Source organism: Cucurbita pepo, chromosome 14 (assembly GCF_057944985.1).
Source record: "Cucurbita pepo subsp. pepo isolate OVF chromosome 14, ASM5794498v1, whole genome shotgun sequence".
Lineage (NCBI taxonomy): Eukaryota > Viridiplantae > Streptophyta > Magnoliopsida > Cucurbitales > Cucurbitaceae > Cucurbita > Cucurbita pepo.
This window is the reverse complement of record NC_141811.1, coordinates 12,111,945-12,127,911: the sequence shown is the minus strand read 5'-3', so window position 1 is coordinate 12,127,911 and position 15,967 is coordinate 12,111,945. Positions and strand designations below refer to the sequence as shown.

Here is a 15,967-nt window from a genome sequence, read left to right as displayed (position 1 = left end):
ACCGAAAGGGAGTAGAGAGATACTTCTCGAGCTAAATAGGATCGAGGGTGAAGATTATACTTTTGTCCTTGTTCCGTTCCCGCCTTCGACCCTACCTATTTATTTAATAATTGTGTAACGGCCCAGATCCACCGCTAGTAGATATTGTCCTCTTTGGGCTTTCCCTTTCGGGTTTCCCTTCAAAGCTTTAAAACGCGTCTACTAGGGGAAGGTTTCCATGACTTTCCCTTTCGGGTTTCCCCTCAAAGCTTTAAAACACGTCTACTAGGGGAAGGTTTCCACACCCTTATAAAGGGTCGTTTGTTCTCCTCCCAACCAAGGTGGGACATTACAATCCACCCCCCTTCAGAGCCCCACTCTTTCCTTCCTCCAATCAATGTGGGACCGCCCCCAAATTCACCCCCTTTGGGCCCAGCGTCCTTACTGGCACACCGCATCATGTCTACCCCCCTTCGGGGAACAACGAGAAGGCTGGCAGATCGTCCTGTGTCTGGCTCTAATACCATTTGTAATGGCCCAGATCCACCGCTAGCAGATATTGTCCTCTTTGGCCTTTTCCCTTTTGAGCTTCCCCTCAAGGCTTTAAAACGCGTCTGCTATGGGAAAGTTTCCACACCCTTATAAATGGTGGTTTGTTTTCCTCCTCAACCAATGTGAGACATCACAAATTGGGAAGAAAATAGGGAGGGAGTAGAGACATGTTTCTCCAACTAAATAGGGCCGAGGATGAGGATAATATTCTCTGTCTCAGTTCCCGCCTATCACACTACCTAAATCTTCGCCTTACCCCTTAACTTGCTCATAGTTGAGCATAACCACTCCCATGTGAGTGTAGGTGTTGAACGAGCACAACCAAGAAAAACATGGTTGTATAATTCAACGAGTAGGTGTTTGAAGCTCGTGATTCAGCACAACCGCTACTTTCAATAACGGCATACTTGTCTCATAATCAATGAATTTCTAGCTGATCTCGTTCTTTACTACCAATTTTTTAGTGTCGCCCAAAGACAACACAACTCGAACCGTCGGTTCACACGTTAGTCAGTTTGACTTTTCACTCTTCAAGTCAAACGTGAGTGAAATTGAAATTATTGTTCGTAGTATTAAAAAAAAAAAAAAAAAATCGAGTGTAGGGCGGACCTCAGCCACAGTGTTGGGCCTTCGGCCCACGATAATTGATCCATTGTTGCTAATCTGGGCCCTTCGTATTTGGGCTTTTAACTGAATTTTAATATTTTATTTAAAAAATAGTTTAAAGTTTTTCATTAATATCAATATTTTTTAAAAAAATTATAAAATATTCTTAAAATTTAAAAAAAGTAAAAAAAATATATATATATATTAAACCTATTTTTAAGGATATTATTGAAACTTTTGAAAGTTCAAGAATATTTTTAGACAAACTTAAAAATATTTATTAATTTAGCGTTAAAAAATTACTGTCATATGCCCACAACTTTTTTTTAGTTCAACACAGAGGTGGAAGATTCAAACCTCGAATCATTCGGTTGAGAGTGCACGTTTTTTGTCCGCTATGATCACTTAGACCTATCCATACATGATTTATATTAAATTTTGAACCCTCTTTAACAAGAATAATAGAAGTTTTAAAAGCATAGAATTAAATTAATATTAATGTTAAACTATAGTGATTAAGTTATCATAAAGCATTTCATATAGTTTATTTGATCATTATGATTGTATCACTTATATTATGGTATTTTCACTTTTATTAATGGGAACACCACAATGAATAAATCACACGCTTACCACAAAAATGAAGTGGAAAAAAAATGAACATGATAGTGCAATTTATCAATGATATAAATTATAATATATGGTTGGTGGAAAATTATTTTTTAACCGATTAGGTTTTTCGGGAATGTTTGAACTTTTAATATTTTGATCGATAATGCATTTTTTAACTGGTTGAGATATGCTCGTATTGGTAAAATTAAAAAGTTTTTATCGTCTCGACTGTTTTTCATTCATGCTGCACGCACGTGTTTAGTGCAATATAAGGAGTTTTTTCGATAGTTTGTGTAAAAGAAATACGTTATGAAATTACTATGTATAAAATAGGAGGTGAAATGTGATGTTCTATCTTGGTTGGGGAGGAGAACAAAACACCCTTTATAAGGGTGTGGAATCCTTCCTCTAGCAAACGCGTTTTTAAAGCCTTGAGGGAAAGCCTAAAGAGGACAATATCTGCTAGTGGTGGGTTTGGGTCGTTGCAAATGGTATTAGAGCCAGACACCGGGCGATGTGTTAACTTTCTTGCTGTTCCTTGAAGGGAGGTAGACACCGGACGATGTCAGCCTTCTTGCTGTTTCCCCGAAGGGGAGTAGACACGAGGCGGTGCGCAAGTAAGGACGCTGGGCCCCAAAGGGGATGGATAGACACCGGACGATGCTAGTAAGGACATTGGGCCCCAAAGGGGGGTGGATAGACACCAGATAATGTGCCAGCCTTCTCACTATTCACTGTTCCCCGAAGGGGGGTAGACGCGAGATAATGCACTAGTAAGAACGCTAGGCCCTAAAGTGGGATGGATAGACACTGGACGATGCACCAGCCTTCTCGCTGTTCCCCGAAGGGGGTAGACACGAGGCAGTGCGCTAGTAAGGACGCTGGGCCCCAAAGGGGGGTGGATAGACATTGGACGATGTGCTAGCATTCTCGCTGTTCTCCGAAAGGGGTAGACATGAGGCGGTGCGCTAGTAAGGACGCTGGGCCCCAAAGAGGGGTGGATAGACACCGGACGATGTGTCAACCTTATCGCTGTTCCCCGAAGGGGGGTAGACACGAGGCGGGGCACGAGTAAGGACGCTGGGCCCCAAAGGGAGGTGGATAGACACCAGACGGTGCTAGTAAGGACGCTAAGCCCCAAAGGGAGGTGGATAGACACCGGACGATGTGCCAGCCTTCTTGTTCTTCCCCGAAGGGGGTAGATACGAGGCGGTGCGCTAGTAAGGACGCTGGGCCTCAAAGGGAGGTGGATAGACACCGAACAATGTGCCAGCCTTCTCAATGTTCATCGAAGGGAGTAGACACGAGGCGGTGCGCCAGTAAGGACGCCCCTAAGAAGGGTGGATTTGGCAGGGGTTCCACATCGATTAGAGAAAAAAAAGAGTGCCAGATTGGACGTTGGGCCCAAAAAGTTTGCTCGTTTCTGTCTCGTGTAATCTATACCGATATAATATATGTTTGTGCTTTATTTGGGGAAACCGTTTTGAAGCAATAATTTGAAGCAAACAATAATAATTTAAAGGGACACGTATTTTTATAATGTTGTTAGGCTTCATTAAAATAAACAAACCAATAGCCTTTCGTGGTCTCCCACGTGCCCTACCACTTCCAGGTTCAAGTTCCAATTTATTGGAACCATTTGATTCAAAAATTTTAATTTATGAAAAAAAAAAGCCACGTGATCTTGTTCGATGATAATTTTTTAAAAAAATAAAATAATTTTTTTGATTAAATTAATAAAAATACCTTTCAAATTTATACTTTATCTAAAAAATAATATATATATATATATATTCTAAAAGTTTTAATAATATTCACTTAAAAAAAAAATTCTAAACTTTTTAAAAAGTTAAAAAAATACTTTTTTTTTTAATTTTAAAAATATTAAAAAATATCTTTAAATTTTTTAAAAATTATTATTAAGATAATATTTAAACAAAATAATTCGAGCTAATTAATTTCTTTTTATTTCCAATATTTAATGAAAATTAAAATGTCTTAAATAATTGATATAATATATCCTTAAAATTTGGACATAAAATGACACATTTACTTTTTATTATTATTATTATTTTTTTTAGAATATGATCATTGGATATGTAAAGTCACTTTCATGACAAAAGTAATTGAAAATATACGAGGGAATTATGGAACAACCTTCCAAATATATTAGAAGAATATATGATTAAATAAATTATTAATAATTGAAGCAAATTGATTATAACTCAAATAAGATTAAAAATATCAAAGATATTTTATTGAACTTCAAAAATCATAAGATTAAAAAATTTATTTTAATTTCAAGATATTTTTGAGATAAAATGTAAAATTAAAAAAAATTATCATATGGGTAATTAAATATTTGATTTTTTAAACAAATTAAAAGGTTTACTTTTTTTTACTTTTTTATTTTTTTTATTTGAACTTTTGATGTGTAAATGACTATTTAAATAAAAAGAATCATGAAGACACGTGGCAATCTGGTAGTGAAACGTGGCACTTTGAGCGGACCGAGACGTACCAGATTGCTCCCTCTATCACTAGCCACGTGGCTCGTTTCACCAAACAGTAATGACAACAAAACAAGGCTCTGTTCAAATATGTACATACCAATGATTAAACAATTGATTTCTAACTTCACGCGACCATAAGGCGCGTGTTTCTCACCGCACTTAGAGAAATTAAAAAGTATTTCTTTTAATTTTAACAAGTCAAATCAATTATTTTCTAAGAAAAAAAAAAAAAAAAAGTCAACATAATATTTGATGGGTATTATTTTATTTTAAATTAATAAAAATACTCATAAATTTTATATTTTATTTAAAAATATTTTTTAAACTTTTAAAAGTCTAAAAAAATACTTTTACTTTTAATTTTAAATAGAAATTGTTAATATTTATATTTTTAAAATATCTTAAACGTTTAAAAAAAATTAAATTATTACTCTTCCATTTTTAAAAATAATTTTAAAAATTTAAAAACAAAATTTTTAAATTTTAAATTTTAAATTAATATTTTTTTATTATTAAAATTACTATAAAAATAGTTGACCATGTCATGAAAACGATTGCAATTTTTTATTAATATAAAAATAAGAAAAAACTAATGTATTTTTTATATACCTAAATAGAGCAATCATTGGCTTTGAGTTTTGACTTTTTTTTTTCTTTTCTATATTTCTTTATTTTATTAAATGAAATTAACTTAATTGATTAATATTAATTTCGATGTGTGTGTAGATCACGCGCCGAAAGTAAACCAATGAATGTCGGGTTAGGTGGATAATTTTAAGAGTTGATGAAACCCTATATTAAGTTAATATTAAATTTAGCAATTATTTATTAAGTTTTTTTAAATTTTAAAATATTTAGATTCTTAAACTTTAATATTTTTAATAATTTCCTAAATACTTAACATTATTTGAAATTATAAAATATATTAAACATTAATTTAAAATTTAAACGTATAATAGAATATTAAATTTTTTATTTTTTATTAATAGATTTTGAACAGACTTATTAAATATAAAATTCGAGTATATTTATGTATTTGAGAGCGAAGTATATTAAACTCTCTCCCGACTCTTCATCTAATTATTATTTCAAATATTCTACCTTCTAAATAATTGCTAAATATTTAATTTTTTTAAATATTATTTCAAATTAATAGATTTTATTAGATTTTTTCACATCATTAAATTTTAAAAAATAATTTTATGAATAAATATTTTATAAGGGTGTTGTTTATGATTTAACTCATTTTTTATTCTTTTATTTTTATTTATTTTTTAATTTTTCCACAATTTTTAATTTTGGCTTTCACTTTCTTTGAATAAAAATTTGAAATTTTAATTGAATTTTAAAAACAAAAACATATGTTATTTGAAAATTAATTTGTTTAAATTTCATTTTTATTTAAACTAAAACATAAAAAAATTATAAATTTAATTTTTGAAAAAAAAAAATATATCAGACTATAATATTATGTTTAAACTTTTTTTTAAAAAAAATAGAATATTAATATTTTTAATTGAAAACTAAGAATATTAAATTTTTAAAAATTTGAAGGTATTTAGTATTTTTATTAATTTAATGAAAAAATAGAATAACAAATGGAAGCCGTTGAAAAGAATAAATTTTAGTGCAACGCGGAAGCTGTTTACAAGTGTATAATTTCTACTCTCCCTTAGACTCGCGTGTAAGCACTACGAATCTCTCACTCTCTCCTCGAGTGGAATCAAATTCTTTGTACCCAGTCCCATCCTTCACTGTCCATTGCAGCACAAACAAAAAAGGGCAAACAATTTCAGTGTAGATCTTCCATTGTTGAGCTCTGAAAAGTGCTAAAAAAGCAGGAAAAATAAAGGGTTCTTCAACCCCATTGTTGAAGATCGAAGGAATCTCCCCCTTTCAATGGTGGGTTTTCTCTCTAATTTCAACCATTTGGGTCGTTTTTTCCTTCATTTCTATTCATTCTGTTCTATTTTGAAGTTCTTTTGCCTCTTCGATCAATTTCTATGCATAAATACAACGACCCATTTGCTGATTTTAGGTTGGAGGTCATAATAATCGTTGATGGGTGCTTCTAAATTTAGTTCAAAATCATTTATCATGTCTGGGATTTGGTTTTTTTGATGTTTTGTCTGATATATCTATGTTTTGTTGGATTAGATCTTTGTTGGCTATGGTTGATTGAATCTGTTGCCTTGTTTTGGGTCGGCTTGTCGTGTAGGTTTGAAGCAGCTTGATCTGCTTTTTTTGGTGCTGTTGCTGTTTATAATGGTTTCGAGGTCTTATTCTAACTTGTTAGAGCTTGCTTCTGGTGGTTGTTCTCCTACTTTTGGCCTTGGCCGAGAGAAGAAGAGGCTTCCTAGAGTGGCTACCGTGGCTGGAGTCTTGTCTGAACTTGATGATGATAGCTGCAACAGCACTGGTTCGGATGCCCTTTCGTCGGTATCGCAAGACCGTATGATCGTTGTTGGGAATCAGCTCCCGATTCGAGCACATCGAGACGAGAATGGAGAATGGGAGTTTAGTATGGATGAAGATTCACTTCTTTTACAGCTTAAAGATGGACTTGGAGAAGATGTGGAAGTGATTTATATTGGTTGTCTTAGAGAAGAGGTTGATCCAAGAGAGCAAGATGATGTTGCACAAACTCTTTTGGATCGATTCAAGTGTGTCCCGACGTTCCTTCCTCCCGAGCTTTTTAGTAAATTTTATCATGGATTCTGCAAGCAACATTTATGGCCATTGTTTCACTATATGCTTCCCTTGTCACCGGACCTTGGTGGTCGATTCGATAGGTCGCTTTGGCAAGCGTATCTTTCGGTGAATAAGATATTTGCAGATAAAGTTATGGAAGTGATTAGTCCTGATGATGACTTTGTTTGGGTTCATGATTACCATTTGATGGTTTTGCCAACATTTTTGAGGAAGAGGTTATCAAGTTTATGCAAAACTGTGCCTCACACTATTGAGGACATATTCTATTTATATTGGCAAAAGATTAACTAATAGATCCGATTTCATAGGAAACTAACGAAGTAAGCCTATTCTTATGGCATGACTAACTTCAAGCTATTCTAATGGATTGACCAATTCTAACAGTCCCCTTCAATCCCAACAAGTCTTGTACATGTTGAGATTGTTACAATGTGTAGTAAAAGGAGTTTTAGACAGTGGTTTTGTCAGGATATCAGCTACTTGATCACTTGATGAAATGAACCGAACTTCCATTGCTTTACGTGCTACTTGTTCTCGAACAAAATGAAAATCAACTTCAATATGTTTCGTTCTAGCATGAAATACTGGATTTGAAGTTAAATATGTAGCTCCGAGGTTGTCACACCAGAGGCGAGGAGCCTTTGATTGATACACGCCCAGTTCCTTCAGTAATGACTTGATCCAAATCATTTCTGCAGTAAGATTCGCAATGGCCTTGTATTCTGCTTCGGTGCTTGATCTTGACACTGTAGCCTGTTTTCTGGAACTCCATGAGATTAGATTTGCTCCAAGAAATACAGCAAAGCCGCTAGTTGAACGTCGATCATCGGGACAACCAGCCCAATCAGCATCAGAAAACCCCGACAACATCATGGTTGATTTCTGAATTTTCACTCCTAATGCTAGTGTGCCTTTAACATAACGAAGAATTCTCTTCACAGCACCCCAATGAGCATCAGTAGGTGTATGAAGATATTGACACACTTTATTGACAGCAAATGCCAAATCAGGCCTAGTCATTGTCAAATATTGTAGTGCTCCCACTGTACTTCTGTATTTGAATTGTTCTTCAGCTGATAAGGGTATTCCTTGTTCTCTGAATAATTTTTCAGCAGAACCCATTGGTGTAGACATAGGTTTGCATTTTTCCATGTTTACTCTTTTCAACAAATCTAAGGCATATCGTCTCTGTGACAGTATGATACCATCTCGTGTTTTCTTGACTTCAATACCCAGAAAATACTCAAGACCACCCAAATCTTTTACTGCAAAATCTATTTTCAATTTCTGAATCAACCTTTCGGTTGCTTGATCAGAGGAGCTCACAATAATTATATCATCAACATAGATGAGCATATAGATAGTTATCTCTCTGTTTTTGAGAATAAAAAGAGATGAATCAGCTACTGAAGCCTTGAAGCCTAACTCAATAAGTTTTCCAGTCAACCTTGAATGCCAAGCTTTTGGGGCTTGTTTCAGGCCATAAAGGGCTTTCTTGAGCTTGCATATGTAATTCTTTGGTTTGGCTGAGTCTTGAAATCCTGGTGGTTGTCGCATGTACACTTCCTCTTTCAGAATTCCATGCAAAAATGCATTTTGGATATCAACTTGTCTCATATTCCAGCCCTTGGTTACTGCTAGCGAAAGAATGACCCTGATTGTTGACGGTTTGATCACAGGGCTAAAAGTATCAGTGTAATCAACACCAAATCTTTGCTTGAATCCTTTGGCAACTAATCTTGCTTTTAATCTTTCAACTGACCCATCTGCTTTTCTTTTCACTTTATACACCCATTTACTATCAATGAGATTTATTCCAGGTTTGGGTGGAACTAGATCCCAAGTGGCATTTCGTTTTAGCGCTGAGAGCTCATCATTCATTGCTCCTCTCCATCTTGGATGTTGCATGGCTTCCTGCAGGTTTCGAGGTTCAGTAGCAGTCTCTATGATCGGAGTTGTGATAGTTACAGCGCTTGCGAATTTTCTTGAGGTTTCTGAATATCTGATAGTTCCATCAGTGAATTGTTTAGCTTGTACAATGTTATTTCTCAACCTTGTTCGCATTGGATGTTGACTAGCTGCTTCAGTTGGTTGATCAGACACATGTTCATGAGTTTGGTTTTGAGCATTGATCGAACTGCTCTCAGCTTCATATTCTGCAATTTCCTCTGAACTTCTTGTATTATCTGCAGAAGATAAGCTGACACCAGACAAGTTGTCACTAGCAATATTATCAGTTTGACCATCATTCATATGGGAATTACTAACAACTGGTTCAATATCTGTAAGAGCATTTTCAGTGTAAAAACTAGCAAGTTTGGCTAAGGCTGGAAGTAGAACAGGATGATGTGGATTTGTGGTTTTGTTTGGTGGCTTAGATTCTTCAAAAGGAAAAATATTTTCATCGAAAACCACGTCTCTAGAGATGTAAATACGTCCTGTACTTCTATTTAAGCATTTATATCCCTTATGAGAAGAACTATAACCCAAGAATATACATCTAGTAGTTCTGAAACTCAGTTTCTTGTTGTTGTAAGGCCTTAAATTAGGCCAGCAAGCACAGCCAAACACCCTAAGCATGGAGTAGTCTGGACTTTTACCAAACAATTTATGAAGTGGTGTGTCTTGTTGTATGGTTCGGCTGGGCATTCTATTTATAAGAAAGCAAGCTGTGTTGAAAGCTTCATCCCAGTAGGATAGAGGCATGTTGGCTTGAGCGAGTAAAGCAAGGCCAGTTTCTACAATGTGTCTGTGTTTTCTTTCGACTAACCCATTCTGCTGGTGTGTGTGAGGACAGGAGATATGATGTTCAATGCCTGTGGATTTGAAATAATTGTGTAACCGATGGTATTCACCCCCCCAATCTGATTGGACGGAGCGAATTTTGGTATTTAGCATAGTTTCAACATGTTTTTGAAATTGAAGGAACACAGACTCAACATCAGATTTGCATCTCAGAAAGTAAATCCAAACATAACGACTAAAATCATCAACAAAGGAAACATAATATTTGGAATTATTTACTGACGCAATGGATGGACCCCATACATCAGTGTGAATTAATTGAAGGGGTGCTGTAGATACATGCTGAGAAGAACCAAATGGCAATTGATGTGCTTTCCCTAATTGACAAGCATTACAAATTGAGGAAGAGGGAATATTAGTATCTATAGCTAAATTATTATCTTGTAGAATTCTAATGGTAATTGGAGATGCAGGGTGCCCTAGCCTTCTGTGCCATTGTTCTTTCGAAAGTTTGGCTGTCAGCAAGGCTTGACTGAAATTATGCGGTAGAACGTATAGGCCATTCTTACATCTACCGTGGAGCAGGAGTTTCTTCGTGACTCGGTCCTTAACCAAAAAATAGTTTGGGTGAAATTCTACAACAGCATTATTATCAGATGCTAGTCTTTGTACTGAAATTAGGTGCTTATTGATTTTAGGAACATATAGGATATGTTTCAGAACAAGAGATGAACCAGAAATTAATGAATTCCCAATATGAGAGATAGACAAACCTGCGCCATTTGCAACCTGAATTTGGTCGGTGCCAGTGTAGCGTTCTCTGGTGGTAAGCCTCTCTAGGTCATTGGTGATATGATCTGTGGCTCCAGTGTCAACATACCAGTTTGTGTCACTAGTGTATCCACTGGTTGCCAAAGCTGCTTGTTTGAGATTATTTTCGGCTTGATATGCCTGATCAAATCTGTGCCAGCATTGCAAAGCATCGTGATTGGGCTTACCACAAATCTGACAGACAATGCCTGAGCTGCTTTGTGTCTTTGATGGTTGACGTCCAGGATTGTTCACAGTACGCCTTGATTGTCCATGACCACTATTTAACTGACGACTACGACCGCGACTACCTCGACCTCCATTGGCACCTCCACGAATGGATATCCTATTGACATTGTTAGCAGATGAAAGTTGCTCAAATGTACCCTTACGCAAGTGCCGCATCTCATAGCTCAGCATGTGAGCATACACGTCGCTGACAGTGTATACATCTGTTCTGGTTGTAATGCTTGTGACTAGAGGATCATAATCTGGACCAAGTCCTTGCAGCATGTAGGCGATGAGTTCTTCATCCTCTATTCGCTTGCCAATGGCAGCAAGTGTATCACCAAGATGTTTTACTTTACGAAAGTAGTCAGCAATTGTCATGTCCTTTTTCTGGATAGTAGAGAGTTCCATACGGATCTGCATTGCTCTTGCTCGAGATGTGGAAGCAAATTGTCGCTCCAGCGTAATCCAGGCTTCTCGTGCAGTGGTGATTCCAACCATCGTGCTGAGAACCTCCTCAGTGACTGATGAGTTGATGAGGCTGAGTACCAGCTGGTCCTGGGGGTACCAGACTGTGAACTCAGGGTTGATGATAATTTTGCGATTCCCTGTTTCTTCACTTGGTTCAACGGCGATCGTCTGGCTTGGTGCAGGCATGGATCCATCCACAAAACCAACAAGGTTTTGGCTACGCAAGTAGGGAAGGATTTGGGTGGACCACAGTAGATAATTTTCTTGTGTAAGCTTAACACTAATCACCTGACTGATCGACGGAGAAGACATTGTGTTGTTTGGGATTGACATGTCTAACAGCAGAGGCTATGGATCTCGTGGATCTTATTTCGGCTCTGATACCATATCAAGTTTATGCAAAACTGTGCCTCACACTATTGAGGACATATTCTATTTATATTGGCAAAAGATTAACTAATAGATCCGATTTCATAGGAAACTAACGAAGTAAGCCTATTCTTATGGCATGACTAACTTCAAGCTATTCTAATGGATTGACCAATTCTAACAGAGGTTTAACAGGGCGAAGCTCGGATTCTTCCTACATAGTCCATTTCCTTCGTCCGAGATTTACCGAACCCTTCCCGTAAGAGATGAACTTCTTCGAGCACTATTGAACTCTGATCTCATTGGCTTCCACACGTTTGATTATGCTAGGCACTTTTTATCTTGCTGTAGCCGAATGCTCGGTTTGTCTTATCAATCTAAGCGAGGCTACATTGGGCTTGAATACTACGGTCGTACGGTGAGTATTAAGATTCTTCCTGTCGGTATTCATATTGGTCAGCTACAAAATGTATTGAATCTGCCTGAGACGGTATCCAAAGTTGCTGAATTGCAAGAGCGGTTCAAGGGTCAAACTGTTTTGCTCGGGGTCGATGATATGGACATATTTAAAGGGATCAGCCTGAAACTTTTGGCGTTCGAACAATTGCTCCGACAACATCCCGAGAGATGGGGTAAAGCTGTGTTGGTACAGATTGCGAACCCTGCACGAGGCAGAGGGAAAGATGTACAGGAGGTTATGGCTGAAACTACTGCAACGGTGGATAGAATTAATGCAACATTCAGAAGGCCAGGATATGAGCCTGTGGTTTTGATCAACACTCCCTTGCAGTTTTACGAGCGAAACGCTTATTATGCAATTGCTGAATGCTGCCTTGTAACAGCGGTGAGAGACGGGATGAATCTTATACCTTACGAGTATATTATATGTCGACAAGGCAACGAAGAACTCGACAATGTTCTCGGGCTAAATCCTTCAACTCCAAAGAAGAGCATGCTCGTGTTGTCTGAGTTTATTGGGTGTTCTCCGTCACTCAGTGGTGCTATTCGTGTTAATCCTTGGAATATTGAAGCTGTCACCGAAGCGATGGACTCTGCCCTGGTAATCCCGGAGGCCGAAAAGCAACTGCGACATGAAAAGCATTATAGGTATGTTAGTACGCACGATGTTGCATATTGGGCACGAAGCTTTTTGCAGGATTTGGGCAGGGCTTGCAGAGACCATTCAATGAGGAGGTGCTGGGGCATAGGTTTCGGTTTAGGATTTCGAGTTATTGCCCTGGATCCGAATTTCAGGAAGCTTTCGGTTGATCATATCGTTTCGGTGTATAAACGAACCTGTCACCGAGCAATTTTGTTAGATTATGATGGTATCATGATGCTTCCTGGATCGATTAGTATGAATCCAACTTCAGAAGCCCTTGGAATCCTGAACAACCTGTGTAAAGATCCTAAAAATGTCGTGTTCCTCGTTAGCGGAAAGGATCGAAAAACTCTGACCGAATGGTTTTCACAGTGCGAAAAACTTGGATTAGCTGCAGAACATGGTTTTTATCTTAGGTATGTTGAACATTACAATCCTTATTTCTTCCAATTTGTTATACTATAGCTTCTGTAGATAGTAGATACTGTTCTCTTTGGGTTTTCCCTTCCGAGCTTCCCCTCGAGATTTTAAAACGTGTCTATTAGGGAGAGATTTCCACACCCTTATAAAAAATGGTTCGTTTCCCTTTCCAATCGATATGGGATCCCCCAATCCACCCCCTTCGGGGTCCAGCTTCCTTGTTGGCACACCACCTCGTGTTTACCCCCCTTCGGGGCTCAACCTCCTCGCTGGCACATCGCCTCGTGTCTAGCTCTGATGATATCATTTGTAATAGCCCAAACCCACCGCTAGCAGATATTGTCCTCCTTGGGCTTTCCCTTCCGGACTTCCCTTCAAGATTTTAAAACGCGTCTGTTAGGGAGAAGTTTCTACACCCTTATAAAGAATGCTTATCGTTTCCCTCTCCAACCGACGTGGAATCTCATAGCCCCTTATAATATTGCACCAAAAGGGGAACGGTGTAAAGTGATAAACTTCTTTGGTCGTAAATCTATCATTGTCGGGTTAATCGATGTTTCCTTTTTGCAATTTCGGTTCATCTATTCATCTCCACCAGGTATTGTGACTTTGATTGCATTTCTTTCAGGCCAAATCATACAGCAGATTGGGAGACGTGTGTAGGTGTGACCGATTTCGACTGGAAACAGATTGCAGAACCCGTTATGCAATTGTATACCGAGACAACCGATGGCTCGACAATCGAAACTAAAGAGAGTGCGCTTGTTTGGAACTACCTTTACGCGGATCCTGATTTCGGGTCGTGCCAGGCCAAGGAACTTTTAGATCACCTGGAAAGTGTTCTTGCCAATGAGCCAGTTTCTGTCAAGAGTGGGCAACACATTGTAGAAGTCAAACCTCAGGTTAGTCTTATTACTCTTAAAAGTTCAACTTTAATCCCTGTACCTCCAAACGGGAGGTAGGCATAAGACCCGTGAAAGAGGTTAACCGTGAGATCCCCACATCGGTTGGAGAGGGGAACGTAACATTCTTTCTAAGGGTGTGGAAACCTCTGCCTACATTTTAAAACCTTGAGGGAAAGCCTAAAGAGAACAATATCTGCTAGCGGTGAGCTTGAGCTATTACAAATGATATCAGAGCCAAACACTTGGCGGTGTGCCAACGAAGACGCTGGCCCCCAAGGGGGATGATTTGTGAGATCCCACATCGGTTGGAGAGGGGAACGAAACATTCCTTATAAGGGTGTGGAAACTTCTCCCTAGTAGATGCGTTTTAAAACCTTGAGGGAAAGCTCAAAGAGGACAATATCAGCTAGCGGTGGGCTTGAGCTGTTACAAATGGTATCAGAGCCAGTGTGGTGTGCCAGCGAGGATGCCGGGCCTCCAAGTGGGTGGATTGTGAGATCCCACATTGGTTGGAGAGGGGAACAAAGCATTCTTTGTAAGGGTGTGGAAACCTCTTCTTAGTAGACGCGTTTTAAAACCTTGAGGGAAAGGCCAAAAAGGACAATATCCGCTAGCGGTGGGCTTGAACTGTTACATTAACAATCTTAAATCTCGTAATCACTTTGTGTATCGGGTCTATGGTGGCACCTGAATTTTCTTGTTTATCAAGACACGAAACGACGAAAAGTTAAAAGGGAATTTCAAACCAATTAAGTCACAACTGGGAAATGTTTCTTTCCGCTAATCAATAACTATTGGGATTCAAAAACTTTTTGGGATCGATCTTCTTTGAGATTGATCCTAGAGTCGAAATGTCGATGAATTTGCTTTCGATTACACAAAAATCGATGAGCTATGAGAAGGGGTCGTTTCGAGGGTGGTATTCTGCTTCTAAGGCATGATGTTCTTATCTGGTCTTTATAATGACATGGCAGGGTGTAAACAAGGGCATTGTAGCAGAACATCTCTTGCAAACAATGAAGGAGAAAGGAATGCTTCCCGATTTCGTTCTATGCATCGGAGACGACAGGTCAGACGAGGATATGTTCGAGGTGATAACAAGTGCAAAAGCCACCCTTCCTCCCGGTGCCGAAGTGTTCGGTTGCACTGTTGGCCAGAAACCGAGCAAGGCCAAGTACTACTTAGAAGACACACACGAAATCTTGAGAATGTTACAAGGTCTCACCCATGCGTCCGAGCATGCCGCTAGAGCTGCTCCGCAGATGACGACGATGACAACGACAACGACAACGACGCCTCACAGAGTGGTAATTTCAGAGAGTAAATAACCTGAAAGGGCTGTTGTTATTGTTGTGTATATGAAGTTAGCTCTGTGAAAAAAGTCTCTGTTATTGCTGTTTGATGTTCTATTGGTGCAATTCTTCTGTCCATATGACCATTTGAGTTCGGAGAAAACTATGTAGTTTTGACTGTGCTAATGATTGGAATTTTAATGCATTTTATCAATTAATTAAAAGTATTAAACAATTATTAATATTATCTAATATCTTATATGATTCGATAGGGTGGTTACGGGTTCGAGTGGTTAGTAATCGGGTTTGTTTGTGGTCGATGATTTTGGTCAACGACTAACCTCTAGTGCTGGCATCTCTTTGATCGTTGTTTGTTATTTCAGGAATTTGTTAGGTCTTCGGCCATATGAGTATCAAGACCTTACTGCATGGGGTCGAGCCCTCGTGGGCGGTCTTCGTGACTTTAGACCAATTTCTTGTTGTTTCAGTGACGTTGAAATTTCAAGTTTTTGATTAAAATCGATACAACTTGCCAAGTTAAGAGTAAGTTTTTTCGGGTTTTGCTTGACTCTTGCGTCATCTCTCGGTTCAACAACTTTGTGATTTTAGGTTTTCTTCTCATTTAGCTTAAGGGCACGGTTTCTCTCACGG

At 38.1% G+C, this 15,967-nt stretch overlaps 1 protein-coding gene and 1 non-coding gene across 2 annotated transcripts; one reads left to right on the top strand and one right to left on the bottom strand.

The window, feature by feature from the left end:
* The first annotated feature begins 5,932 nt into the window (after nucleotides 1-5,932).
* On the top strand, nucleotides 5,933-15,560 carry LOC111809932 (alpha,alpha-trehalose-phosphate synthase [UDP-forming] 5). The gene is made up of 5 exons (XM_087117601.1): nucleotides 5,933-6,164; nucleotides 6,481-7,189; nucleotides 11,784-13,115; nucleotides 13,748-14,021; nucleotides 14,999-15,560. Exons 2-5 carry the CDS (start codon nucleotides 6,528-6,530, stop codon nucleotides 15,350-15,352), a joined length of 2,622 nt encoding a protein of 873 aa, XP_086973727.1. The 5' UTR covers nucleotides 5,933-6,164; nucleotides 6,481-6,527; the 3' UTR covers nucleotides 15,353-15,560.
* LOC111802785 (small nucleolar RNA Z247) lies at nucleotides 10,937-11,072 on the bottom strand. Its single transcript, XR_002816319.1, has one exon. It is a non-coding gene; the product is annotated as a small nucleolar RNA Z247 (small nucleolar RNA).
* Nucleotides 15,561-15,967: the final 407 nt, after the last annotated feature.

What these genes read in the sequence shown, in the direction of transcription:
- LOC111809932 (XM_087117601.1), top strand. Translation starts at nt 6,528, where the DNA reads ATGGTTTCGAGGTCTTATTCTAACTTGTTAGAGCTTGCTTCTGGTGGT. An exon ending in CCAACATTTTTGAGGAAGAG is followed by an intron (nt 7,190 to 11,783) that starts GTTATCAAGTTT and finishes ATTCTAACAGAG; the next exon opens with GTTTAACAGGGCGAAGCTCG. An exon ending in TTGTAGAAGTCAAACCTCAG is followed by an intron (nt 14,022 to 14,998) that starts GTTAGTCTTATT and finishes ATGACATGGCAG; the next exon opens with GGTGTAAACAAGGGCATTGT.